The sequence below is a fragment of the Phycodurus eques genome, chromosome 22 (assembly GCF_024500275.1).
Source record: "Phycodurus eques isolate BA_2022a chromosome 22, UOR_Pequ_1.1, whole genome shotgun sequence".
In the NCBI taxonomy this organism is placed as follows: Eukaryota; Metazoa; Chordata; class Actinopteri; order Syngnathiformes; family Syngnathidae; genus Phycodurus; species Phycodurus eques.
Window position 1 is genome coordinate 6,815,001 of NC_084546.1, and position 13,590 is coordinate 6,828,590.

Sequence of the window (13,590 nt, forward strand, 5' to 3'; positions counted from 1 at the left end):
CAAAAGGCTTTACAGTGCGCTTTTTAAACAAATCACAGACTGTTGGGCATACTGTATGTAAAGAAAAAAAAAAATATATATATATATATTAGCATGACATTTTTAACATGTAGGAAGGCTTTGACAGAGGTCAGAAACCAGAAATAACCTAGAACATACTGTACTTTGTGTGCGTGCGTGTAGGCCCTACACTGTAGGGGTTGAAGGCTGCCTCGAGTACAAACACACACGTGCTCACAAGCGCGCACACACACACACACAAACACACACACACACAAACACACGCATATATACATATACATTATATTGTTACCATCAGCTAAAGTATATAAAAAAATTGGATTGCTGGTGAAAACAGACTTTTTTTCTTTATCAACCTATTTACCGAGAGATTCAAAGATGATGTGGGAATTGGCCCCAAAAATATTTCCAACGCAAGCCCTGGCGCCATTTTTCCTGTAAGCAAGTTGGGCGTCAATGTGAGTTTTGTTTTCTCTGTGATTTATGTCGTTTGGACAGTCAACATGTCGCTAGGTTTCCGCAGACTGTGTGTTAGGAACATTAGTCAAAAATTTTTTCCTCACGCACACTGTTAAAAATGCTCTCTTCACTAGTGTGTGTGAGAGAAAAGATTTCTCTTGTGTATGTGAGTGGGGAAAAAAATCAGTAGTGTATGAATGATATGACATTGATGCTTTGGATTTGAATGGTGGCAGTTGCGTGGTTGACTCCCATTGAACACGAGTTTGAATGTGATTGGTTAATTGCAATCACAGCCACATCCCCCGTTAACACAGGTGTTGACTTTTACTTCCCTTCTCTAAAATATATCCATATATTTTTTTTCAATTGAATTGTGCAGGTTAAATCATAGTGGAAAAAAGTTTTAAAACATCACAACAACCTGCCATTTGAACAGGGGTGTGTAGACTTTTCATATCCACTGACATTCCTTAAATACATGATCCATATACTTGTTTTTTTGTTGTTTTTAATGTATGAATAATTTTACTGATGGGTGGCCTTTTTTGGCATTAGTACCAGCCCCCCAAAATGTCTGTGCATGTTCCATTGTTCGGGAAGGTAGAGCATGGCATTTAGGTCATATCTTGCATGCTCCATTGGGTTTATCCCCGTCCAGTATGGGCTTCGCGCCTTTATATTTGGGTATGCAAGGTGTTTTCCTCCTCTCTCGTTACAATCGCAGCATGATGACTCACAATATGGCAGCTTGTCCCAATAGCACGTTTGAGCCTAGCTCTCGTGGCATTCTAGGGAAACGATGACGCAGTGCGAGAGAAAAAGATGTTGACAGGCGTGAACGTGCGGTGTGCAGCGTCAGCGGTGGAGGAGTGGGCGGAAAAGAGAGCGCCAGCGAGCTCCCACGTTCCTCTTTTAGCGTCACTGATGACCCACTAAACTCCCCAGGAGGGTTGAATGAGAATCATGTCAAGAGTAGTGGTGAAATATGAAAATAATCTGTGCTTAGATTTGTTGCAGATATTCATCTTGCTGCAAGATGTTGAACTTATCATCTGAATTCATCAGTGAATATGGGTCCGTCAAGGTCAACATTTCTATCAGTTATTGAGACTGAGTGTGAGAGTCGGGCCGAGAGAAGTAGGTCGGTTTTACAGCGTTATATGAGCTTTAGGTCAGATGATAGCTCAAAACCAATTCAACTTCACGTGCCTTCTGGATTGTTGAGGCTCGGCAAGCCCTTGGCAAGTGTCGGTAGCTTACACCTATCGAAACGCATGACAGCTGTCCAGAGCTCAGCCTTATGTGTGTGTGTGTGTGTGTGTGTGTGTGTGTGTGTGTGAGGAAGGTGTGGGTGTGGGTGTGGTTGGTCTTGCAGGAGACTAAATAAAGCGAGAAGTCCGATCATTATTTCTGGTATGCATAGGTCAGGGACTGTGATTGTGTGTCTGTTGTTATGTTTTTGTTTTTTAAAACACAGTGGGGGAAAAAAATATTTTGTCATCCAAATAAGGGAAACCATCTTGATTCTTGACAGTTTATTTAACATCATTTGTTTTTTCAAATTTATGTTTGAACTGAATTTAATTTGATCTTATTAGTACCAAGGATACACATTTCATTTTAATTTTTATTTGTGCAATACAAACACACTGAACTACCTTGATTCTTGACGTTGTATTTCAGGATACAAACCATCTTGGACGATTCACCATGTGCTATTTTATTATTTTTTAATTGAATTTTTTTGGCAACTTGATTCTTCTTGACATTGTTTAAAGATGCACCGTTTTGTTTAATTTTAGGGTTGCAATCCACCTTGATAATTGACCGTTTTATTTTAATTTACATTTTTAGCTTTTAAAACTGTTCGAATGTACACACTTTTAAAGTGTTTATTGTATTGCCTGGAAAAATATCGATTGATATCAGTATAGAGTCAAGAATTTTATAAACAATACAGACTTTTATAAAACAACATACTAATATTAATTATTATGTCACTTTTATTAGCAATGAAAATAATTGAATTTCAATTGTCGACTGCAGAAAGTTTCAAAGTGTGGTACGCGGGCTCCCTTTGATGGTATGTTAAAGAATCACTCCCTAAGTACAGTTCAGTTGTATTTAACCTTGAAGTTCAATACATTTGCATTGAATTCTTAAGGACTGTTGGTTTTTAAACATTTGTTTGGTGCAATTGTTTTAACATTTATATGCATAATAAGTACTTTCCCCCTCTATATTTAAGCGCATTTTTCATGTTCAAACTGTGCATAATGTTACGGTGGTTTACAATAATATTGAATATACTGTACTTTTTAGGACTCAAACCTCTGTCTTGTTTTTAATGAACACTTGCAATGTTTTTATTGCGCATGTGTGATCTATATAGTGTATACAGAGAGCAACAGCGATATCAGCATGGTAACAATGTAACAATGTCCTGGTCATGTTTCTGCTTTTCCACCACTTCACATTCACCTTTTTGTGTTTTGTCGCTTCCATTTGCACCTCAAAACCGCGGCGTGTTATCAATAGAGGCGGGAAGTTGACCACGCTGACTCAAGGTTGGTGCGTGTTTGCTAGGTGGCAACGCGGCGGAGGAAGGGCCGAGCCAGGCGGGCGTTTTGCTGCCTGCCGCCGAGCTGCCAAAGAAGCGCAAGGGTGATGTGGAGGACACGATGGACGCCCTTGTGCAGTAAGACACGACGATACGATACAATACGATCACAAACACTGTAAATGATTACGACTACAGTTCAGTATACTAAAATATTCTGTGATCAAACAGCCAGGGTCTTGACTTCCAAATGGATGAGGACCTCAACAGGTACACTTCTTTTTATTTGTGGGTCATTCCAGAATTGGACATTTTCGGCACCAACATTTTTGAAAAAAGGACCATTTGTTTGAATATATATTTTTTTGCTTTCAAGAAAAACGGGTAGTAAACCATCATTAAATTTGATGTATCCAGCTCAGCCATCAATGATTCACTTTTAATCCGGTCTTTTATTTGTCATATTATATATTTTGCTGTTTTGGCGCAACCCTGAAGAAGGCATGTCAACAAAATGAAACGAAAGAAAACGGATTTTAAGGATTTGCTCTCTTTTGGTTGATATGTAAGTTGGTCACCAAGAGGGAGGGACAAGAGGAAAAAAAGCCATTTGATGGGGTGGTCAAGAGCTACTTGGTATTTTAAATAATATGTAGGGATCACTCACTACAGCTACAGTTACATTTTCTCTCAGGACAGCTATCATTTATACAACAAGTATAGTTTCTGTGTTTTGTACATGCATCAGAAAATGTCCTCCAATTCTGGAATGATTCTAGTACACACACGTCATACCCGTATTGTTATGAGGCCATTCAAATTAATTATTATTTTTAATTTTTGTTTGTATTACAGATCAGAAGATGAGCAGCAAGTCAAAATTAAATGCTTCAGGTATTTTTAACCTTCACTTTCCCACACAAATTGACATTGCTGGGTGATACTTCACCTCATATCATAGCGACATGTACAGAAGATATTGTGATAATATGCCCCCAGGGCAGTGTGACCAAACCTTTATTGAGCTAAGGCTCATATTTTCCAGGAGTAAACTCTCAGGGCACACCAAACAAAAATGTCAGAAAATGTTCACCACAAGCAACAGTTTGGCGGCCAGTGAATCGCGCTTCCAAGAAGAGTCTTCAAGCTATTTATTGCCACTCCCAGTTGAAGTTTACTGTTAAACTAAACATTAAAGAGAACGACACCGTGTGTATTTCAAACAACCACAGTAGCTTTGCCCTAATAAAGTATGTTTAGCTTAACGCTAAACTGCAAAATTCCAGAGATCGGCGGACAAATAGCATCGGTGTTGCTTTAAGCATTGCCTATATGAATAGAAATGGTGGTGCAATAGAAGTAGACTGATAATATAACAGTACAGTTATGTACTGGATATATAGATGTTAATACTGTAGTGTAATTGCCTATAAATGCCACAAGAGAGTGACAAAGGACTACTTTTGTCTAAATGAAGCTCCTCAACAGTTCCTTGGCACCAACATGGCACACTTGTGCGTTAAAAGGACAAAAAAAAAAAACTTACATCAAAAACAAACACAAAATACATCACACCCAAGGGTTACTTTGTCCGACGTTCGTAGCTCGAGTCGTACTGTCTGTGTTGCAGGCAGCCTCACCGGCAGATTGAGAAGCGGCGGCGAGACAAAATGAACAACCTCATCGACGAGTTGGCCGCCATGATCCCCACCTGTCAGCCTATGACCCGGAAACTGGACAAACTCACTGTGCTGCGAAAAGCCGTGCAGCACCTAAAGGCCCTTAAAGGTACGCTACTTCTCCGCCATATTCAAGTCCATTTTCTGGGAATTTACATCCAGCCCTTTTTCCCTCCAGCCGGTTCGGGCAGCGCTGACGCCGCCCGCAAGCCCTCCATCCTGCCTCATGATGACCTCAGACACCTTTTGCTCAGGGTACGTGCCTCAATTTAGAGACATCATCTATTCATTGGAAACAAAAATCCTCCACTAATCCTGATTGATGTCTTTGTTGATCTTCGCCTCTGTGCCCAATTCAGGTTGCTGACGGCTTCCTGTTAGTTGTGAGTTGTGACCGAGCAAAAATTTTGTTTATCTCCGAGTCTGTCTCCAAGATCCTCAGCTTTAGCAGGGTCTGTGCACATTTTGCAACACTTAATAGCATTCGTGAGGGCTGAATGTTTTTTTCATGTGGAGAAACTAATCATAACACACTTTAAGAGTGGAGGAATACAGTATAACAACATCATTACACATCTGAATTTCTTTAAATATGGCTAAGCTAAATCTTTGTGATAAACATATATATTGCATGTTTTTAGTTTTATTTGTATTAAATTCAGTGATTCTTTCCGGTACTACTCGAGATAGCCTGCGTTTCACTTGTGGTGGTACTCGTGCTACACTTTGAGAATCACTGGTCTTTTCATTCATTGTGTTTTTGAAATAATAATTTACATTCTATGAATTAATTTAAAGATTGTATTTTTTTTTTTTTTTTTTAACAGCAATAATGAATTTATTATTGTGTGTGGTGACAGGTGGAGCTGACAGGCCAAAGTCTGTTCGACTTCATCCACCCCAAAGACATCAGCAAAGTGAAGGAGCAGCTGTCGTCGTCAGAGTTGAACAACCACCAACGCCTCATCGATGCTGCCAGTGAGTCTGTCGCCATGACGACTAGTAGAGTCCACTGCGGGAGCCGCCGTGTGGAACTTTGCGTGTGTTTGTTTTTGCGTTGTGTACAGCGGGCGTCCCTGTTCAAGCGGACACCCCCGTCACAACGTCGCACTTGTCCACTGGAGCCAGACGCTCCTTCTTCTGCCGCATGAAGCACAGTCGAGTGGAGGGAAAGCACAAGGACAAGCGCACGCTGCCCACTGCTTCCATTAAGAAAGGTGAGTATCAACACAGTAGATGATGAATGGAAAGATTCATAGCCATGGGGATAGTTAAATTGTAGAATACTACAGTCCCATTGGCACATTTGAAAAATAACCTTCTGTATATATATACAGGAGTGTAAGGTGAATTTCCCCCGAAGACGCCGTGTAACTTCCTCCAGCAACCCAGGCTAAACTTAGCTCCTCCTCGACATACAAAAATATTAGTCCATCAGGTGCGATGGATCACTTCAACAAGCCTTCCTTGACAGCAATTACTACTTTCCTGTTCGCCAAGACATTGGTGCCATCTTATGGCAATTTAGGGGGTTACAGAACGAGCACAAAAATGCTCGAATAGGTCAGCACCCACAAGGTTTTTTATTTTAAATAGTTTAATAAATGAGCAATATTATTATTATTAATACCAATACTGATTCTTTAAAAAATTATAATACAGCATGTAGGTTTTTCAAAATCTACATTTGAGCAATCATGGATGACAAATGTTGCAGTGGAGTTCTTATTTTTATTTTATTTAAAAAAAAAAAAAGTAACCTACCAAAATCACCAGAATTATTCTAATATCATTTTAAAATTGAATCAAAAATACTACACGCAAATGATAACAGTAATAGTAATAATACAAACAAATCATAATGCAGAATTTTATATTTTTGTATTGACTACCTAAATTATCTCCATTATTTACTATAAAATATTTAAAATGTGTCTTTTAATAGTCAAAAAGAATACATACAAGTAATAATATTATTTTATGTATTTTATTATATACTTATTATATTTCCACATGATGCAACATTATTCTTATGCATTGATTCTCAAAAGTGTGGTTGGAGTACAACAAGTGGTGCGCAGGTACGTATTATGAAAAAAAATATTTTAAAATATCGAAAACTGGGATTTAATAATATGACATCACACATACCGTACAATTAAAGATGTGTGCCGGAAAAAAAAAAATTGTGAGCTTTTAGAGTGATAAAATATTCTGAATTGTTTTGAGAATGTGGTTTGAATTGACAAACTGGTCAAATGTGTGTCCCCAGACTCAAGAAGATACTGTACCCTCCACTGCACCGGATACATGCGCAGCTGGCCCATGAGCGACCTGGACTCGGAGGCCGACGCCGAGAAGGACGCGTCGGGCCTCACCTGCCTGGTGACCATGTGTCGCGTGCAGGCCCACGCGTCCCACCAGCCCCCCAAAGATGTCAAAATCAAGCCCTACCGAGTTTGTGACTCGCTGTGCCATCGACGGCAAGTTCACTTTTGTAGAGCAACAGTGAGTTTCCCCTCCATTCGCTTCTCAAATCCCCCCCTCCCCGACTCGGTAGCCTGTTTAGCCTTTTTTTTGTTGTCAGGGGCCTGAGGTGAGAATTCCACTGAGAATGCAATGGCAGAGATGTGTCAACCAGAGAAAATACTTCTGTGTCTTTGCCGTTGTTTCTCAGAGGGAGCATCTTGATGGCGTCCCCATGAAAATATCCTCTATTCTTTGGACGTAATTTCACCACCTAAGTACAGTGAATTGGCTTCTCCCACATGCGTGACTGATGAGTGCATGTGGACATGTTGGAGGCTCAATCAATCCATGCTCGCCCCCAAAATAGAAAACTTGCACAACCAAACTACCTCTTTTATTCTTCTTCTTTAATTCCTCCTTTTTACCATTTTGTTTGTTTGTTTGTTTGCAGAGCGACGACGGTCATCGGTTACCTCCCGCAAGAAATTTTGGGCACGTCTTGTTACGAGTACTTCCACCAGGATGACCTGCAGCACCTGGTGGAAAAACACAGGCAAGGTGATGGAGCATGGTGTATTACATTTGAATTCTTCTCATTAAAAAGCCACATGCAAAGGTTTTCAATGCGCTACTTGATCAAATTAAACCAGCATTTCACAACCTTCATATTTGACCAACTTGTATCAGCATTGTACATGTACATAAACCCACAAGATTTTACTGTAGCCAAAAAACAAACAGTGGAGTTTGTGCATTCTCGTTTCCGGTGGCTCATTTAGAGATTGAAAAAACATAAACGTGCATTACAATTACTAGTGTTGTACGTTTATGAGTTTGTCTTACCTCAAATATGGTGTTACTACCTAAACATTTATTAAGCCAAGGCACTTATTTTACATTCGAAAAGTCTCATGACTGGATTAAACATTTGATTTCCAATTTATAGTACATTTAAATCATTTTAACGGTTAGTATTTGGAAGATTGTGCACATTTCTTTACACCCGCCATTGTTTTTGCAGTTCTGCGCAGCAAAGAGAAGCTGGAGACAAAGTGTTACAAGTTCAAAACAAAATCTGGTCCCTACGTTTCACTCCAAAGTCAGTGGTTTAGTTTCACAAACCCGTGGACCAAAGAAGCTGAGTTTATCGTGTCGTCAAACCGGGTCGTCTCGTAAGTATCGCTTTTTTTCTTTTCTTTTTTAATAATAAGAGATTTTGTTAAGTTAGTTTTTTTTCGTCACATTGCACTGCACAAATAGAATTTGAACTAGCTCTTTTCATCAGCAGGGGGCCCAGTCATACAAAAGACGATGAAGCTGCAGGCAGCTCGAGAGGTCCTCAGGGTAACACAGAAATCATCTGCAATTCAAATATGTGCATTCTATCTTTCCTTCTCTTCCTTTTTTTTTTTTCACTTGTCACTTCTTGTCTCACAGAGGAATCAAAACAATTACACGCTATTCCAGGCCTCACAAGTGGTGTGGGCAAAATGATGTACGCAGGCAGCCTCGGCACCCAAATTGCAAATGAACTCATCGATTCCTACAGGTGCTCTGTGACAAAATAAATTGCTACTTCATAAATGTTTCAGTATGTTTTCAGTACTTTTTGCACAACTTGCTGTTCTCTAACAAGGAGCTGATCAGCAAAAGTCACAACAATTTCCAAGGATGTCTACTTGCCTGACTTTCTGTGACTCTTCCAGTCTCTCTGTTGCAAACTGCTGATGATACTCTGTTACACAAATACTGCAAAAAGTTAAAAAAAAAAGAACAGTTGAACGTTTAAAAGTTTAGAGAAAGTCAGATTAATTTCACTCATAAAGGTTATAGTGCATTTTAGGTTAATCTTGAAATGTGTCTATTTAGAGAATATTTATACTGTTATTACATATGTGTGAATAGGGCAAACTCGTCTCCGTCAAGCGGTGTGTCCAGCCCGTTTGGAGCAGCCCAGAGTGTACTAGAATCCCCGCAAGCCAGCAGAAGTGTGAGTGATTTATTATTACAGCGTGCCTGAAGTTCAAATAAGAGCACTTCTTGAAAATTCAGTTAAAATGTTGTGTTGCAGCTGTCTAGACGAGAGGATGAAGCGGGAAGTTTTTCAGAGTCGAAGACGGAGGCGGTCCCCAGCGTTTCGGAAAGTACAGGTACTGTGTCACACTATTTAAACACGAACATTTGAGCCCATAGGAAGTCACTACGAACTGGAAAAAGCAATAATGACTCAAGGGTAAGGGAAATCATACAAAATAAATACAACAAAAATACACTAAAATAGAACAGAAACAATGACAATGTATGTGGAAAAAGAAAAAATAACTTTAATGGTAACAGAAGCGGAAGCCCTAAATTGGATAAATACAGGCCTCCTATGATGAAATTACTGACAGCCATTCGCAAAGAAAATAAAAGGTAATTTATATGTAAACTATTACAAATATAAATCGTGAACAAATAGCAAGTATAAAAAAGTAGAATTTTTTTTAAAAATGAGTATTTTAAATGGAAGAAATATGTGGCCAATAAATATAAAACTTTATTTCAATGCATGTAACATTTTTAAAGAATAAAAAAACTAAACCAAAAAATGTGATTAAAAAAAATAAAACAAACTATTTTGGAAAACAAATTCAACAATTATATTAATGTAAAATTGTTAAAAAATAAACCAAATGTTAAAAGGGTAGGAAAAGAAATACCCAAAAAAATAAATATCAAATATATCCATAAAAAGTACAGAAATACACAATAATATAGCAAAAACAATTATAAAACTGTTTAAAATAAATGAAAATATATAAATTCAGTTAGTGTAGTTGAAGATTTTAGCTTTTAGTCAGATTAGTAAAAAATATATTGACATAACATCAAACAAATCAGAATCCAACCGATTTTTTGTGTGCTAAATGTGGTTGTATATTAAACATTTAAAAACGTTGATCAAAGATACATACTGTTATTATGTCATTATTTTTATATCATATTATCATCAGCAGTTACTTAATTTTGCCTTGACATGATTATTAATGATCTAAAAAGTTAGGCGAAACACTACTTGAATCTCTGGAAGACATTAAGTATATTTCCATTGTTTCTTATGGGGATTATTCAATACAAATCTGGAAATAATGCAAACAATGGGGGAAAAAAAAAATACAAAATTAGAACATCTATTGGGTGGGCATCCTGTACACACAGCCAACATTTAAGCCTAGACGTGTGTGTGTATACGTCTGTGGATTTGTACGTGTCCCTGCAGGCGAGCCGTCCCAGCAGGACTTGGACAGCATGCTGGTGCCGGGCCTGAGCAGCTTTAGCAGCGATGAGGTGGCCATGGCGGTCATCATGAGCTTACTGGAGACGGACGTCAACATGGGTCAGTCGGAGGACTTTGACGACTTACACTGGCCCTTCTGAGTCCCCCTTTCGCCTCGCTATTCAAACCACCGCAAGGCCTCAAAAAGTCCACTCGATGACACGTAGGGTTGAAAAAAACATCATGACTGTTGACTTCTCCTTAAGGAAACGGCACTTGAAGTGAATGTGTCTTCCGGTGGGATTGAAAGACAGAAAAAATATATTTTTTTCTCACCCCCACCCTGACTTGACTATGAAAAAAAATCTGACTGATGACCCGCAGTTCTGCAACACAAGAAACTTAGATTTTTTTTTTTTTTTAAATCGTAGTTTTTTGTTTTTTTAAACATAATGTCCGCCACCAAAACATGTACTTTATTTCTTCTTGCATTGTCTTTGGTAGAGCCAATAAGCATCATGCAAATATTGACATGATGCCTCAGGCCTTAATTTCCAGCCCACACACCATCACCACCACCACTCCCAATTAACTGAAAGCCGGTCTCCAACTTTACCAAACATGATAAATTAAAATAATGCGTGGAAAAAATTTGAAACGTAGCCTGAACCTGGGGTTGCGTCAGGTTGCTTTTGCAATTTTGGTAATTTTGAATTTTCAAATTATTATAACCCAACCTAATTTAAGATTTATTACACCGTTATATGGGCCAGCTATCATTAGAATGTTATTAGAAGCATCCAGTTCAGATTCAAAATTCACTTTAGTGGCTCGCTTTTTTTTGGGCGTGTATCAGAACAAATTTAATAATTTACCCCTCCTGAATTGGCTTTAAAAAAAATTGTTGTAATGGCCATACAGGGGCCACATGTTTTATTTATTTATTTATTTTTTTTAAAGCCAATGCGGGCCAGTTATGATATTATGTCATCAAAATAAAATCTTGTCACCAAGGTGTAATAAAATATTAAATTTGTTCAGATTCTTGCCAAAACAAAACAAGTCGCTCGGTAAATTTTGATATTTGTAACGACCAAAGCTAGACCACTTTAGGCTACCGGTAATACTGCCAAAATTTACCAAGCGAGTCGCTTTTTGGGGGCGTGTAACAGAACAAATGTAATGATTTACGCCCTCATGGAGACATCTTTTAAGGTGTCATGGCCATTCACAGGTTAAATATAATTGCATCACTGTAATAGTGATGAAAATCAAATAGTTTGAGAAATGTAACTTTAAAGAACTTTGGAGCGAGACGCTACAGTAAATGCAGTCGATGAAAGTGCTAGAAAAGAATGCTTGCGCCCCGGTGTACTATTGTACTGTCACGACATATCACTCACTTGGTGTATCGCAAAGTCTGTACAGTTGAACGACAGTTTCAGTTCAAATGGGGCCATAATAGTAAAAAAATGAAAAATAAACTTGATGTTCGGGAAATGACTTGAATGCCCTATGTATATTTTGGAGAGGATTGTGTTTACTGAGCTTTTTGTCACAGACAAGTTGTGCAGAATGCAAGTTGAAAGGCACGTTTGCAATGGCTTCTGTGTTTTGGATGCTACTTTCCACTTATTTAATACCGTCTGTTTATATGTTGGTGAATGTCTCAATACCACAACAGCCTTTTGTGAACGACAACATCAGCCTATCTCAACATTGCTACTGAGAATATGCAACGTGGTTCTGTGCACAGTTATACTTATTTTAGAGGAGGTCACTTTAAACCACTGCAAGTAGAAGCGAAAGGTCCATTCAATCCAACCAGAATTGAGTGGACCACATTGTTAGACTAAAGAACAAGACATTTGGAGGATGAAAAGCAAATCAACAGGGGAGTTTTAAAAAAAATAACTGTGTGAAATCCTCTGCCTTCTTCCCGCTCATGTAAACTACTCTGGTTTTATCACTGGGTTCTCTAATCTTGAGAAACATAATGTGATTGTGTTGCCTTGTGTTTTTGAATGTGTAAAATCAACAATGCTCTTTGGCTTTCAAAGCTGTCTTGAACCCTCTATCAGAAGAGAACGTGTCTTGTTCGTTTGTACGTGCTGATTGTTGTTGATGCTTCTGCTGCAATGAGTGGAGGTTCAATTTGGAAGTAAAGTACTTTTGTTTTATAGGAACTGAAATCAACTGATGCTGTTTTATTGTTTCAGGTTGCACCTTTGCACATGAAAAGTACTAAAAAACAACAACAACCTACCTCTAATAATTAACATTGACATATAAAATCAAGATACACAGTAAGGCAAGTGAAGTTTTCCCATTTTATGTCTAAACCTGAATTGCACATTAGCTAGGCAAACCAACACACCAGATATGCATTTTTTCCCCCAAACGAGGTAAAATGTATTGATATTGTGCAATTTTTAAAACAAAAATAGCTGGGAAAAAAAATAAAAAATACAATAAACAATGAATGCCATATAAAAGTGTGGAAATCTACCCACAAACAAAACTCCTTGATTGGCTTTATACATACCATATAATGAAGTGTCCACATCAGGTATACCTGTGAGCCAATGCAAAAACTGCATAACAACTGCATGTAATTTGACTTCAATTCACTTTCTTGTAAAAAACAAAAACAAATAAAAACTATTCAATGTTATAATTAAAAAGGAAAAGGATCTTTAAAGAGCTTTGTCACATATTCTGTCTTTACAAAGAAAGAAATGGCCAATTACTGTTTTAAGCATACTGTATGTATAAGAGATTAACAGTAATCCGCCGCTATTCACATTGGGCCATATTCTCCCGTTCGTGCATAAATCTCTTTTTTAAAATTATTTTTTTTATTATTATTACCTGGACTTGTGCACTTTTCATTTACTTGGATTATCCCGTCTGGACCTCTGCTTCATATCAACGCGGAGAAACCAAAAAGGTGTGAATCACTGACAAAATTTTAATATATATTTTTCAGTCTCTCTACATACATTTGATAGTTTTCCGGAATTGTGTGGCATATATTTTAACTGCATCCAAACGTCAAGTCCAATATAATGTCTCACGATCTCCGGGCACTTGAGTTACTACAGCCTCTGAAGTGCATAGTGGAAAAGTGCTTAAGTCAA

The 13,590-nt window shown here is 38.1% G+C and overlaps 1 protein-coding gene across 1 annotated transcript in view; it reads left to right on the top strand.

Moving 5' to 3' along the window:
- Window positions 1-13,055, top strand: part of LOC133397083 (basic helix-loop-helix ARNT-like protein 2) — a 16,096-nt gene extending 3,041 nt beyond the window's left edge. Inside the window, 17 exon segments of the mRNA XM_061667551.1 lie at window positions 3,070-3,181; window positions 3,275-3,313; window positions 3,899-3,937; window positions 4,674-4,831; window positions 4,901-4,977; window positions 5,082-5,174; window positions 5,583-5,700; window positions 5,790-5,939; window positions 6,995-7,170; window positions 7,172-7,230; window positions 7,643-7,749; window positions 8,213-8,363; window positions 8,480-8,535; window positions 8,629-8,740; window positions 9,097-9,181; window positions 9,263-9,341; window positions 10,454-13,055. Coding sequence (XP_061523535.1) covers window positions 3,070-3,181; window positions 3,275-3,313; window positions 3,899-3,937; window positions 4,674-4,831; window positions 4,901-4,977; window positions 5,082-5,174; window positions 5,583-5,700; window positions 5,790-5,939; window positions 6,995-7,170; window positions 7,172-7,230; window positions 7,643-7,749; window positions 8,213-8,363; window positions 8,480-8,535; window positions 8,629-8,740; window positions 9,097-9,181; window positions 9,263-9,341; window positions 10,454-10,611 — 1,769 coding nt within the window. The 3' untranslated portion in view covers window positions 10,612-13,055.
- Window positions 13,056-13,590: the final 535 nt, after the last annotated feature.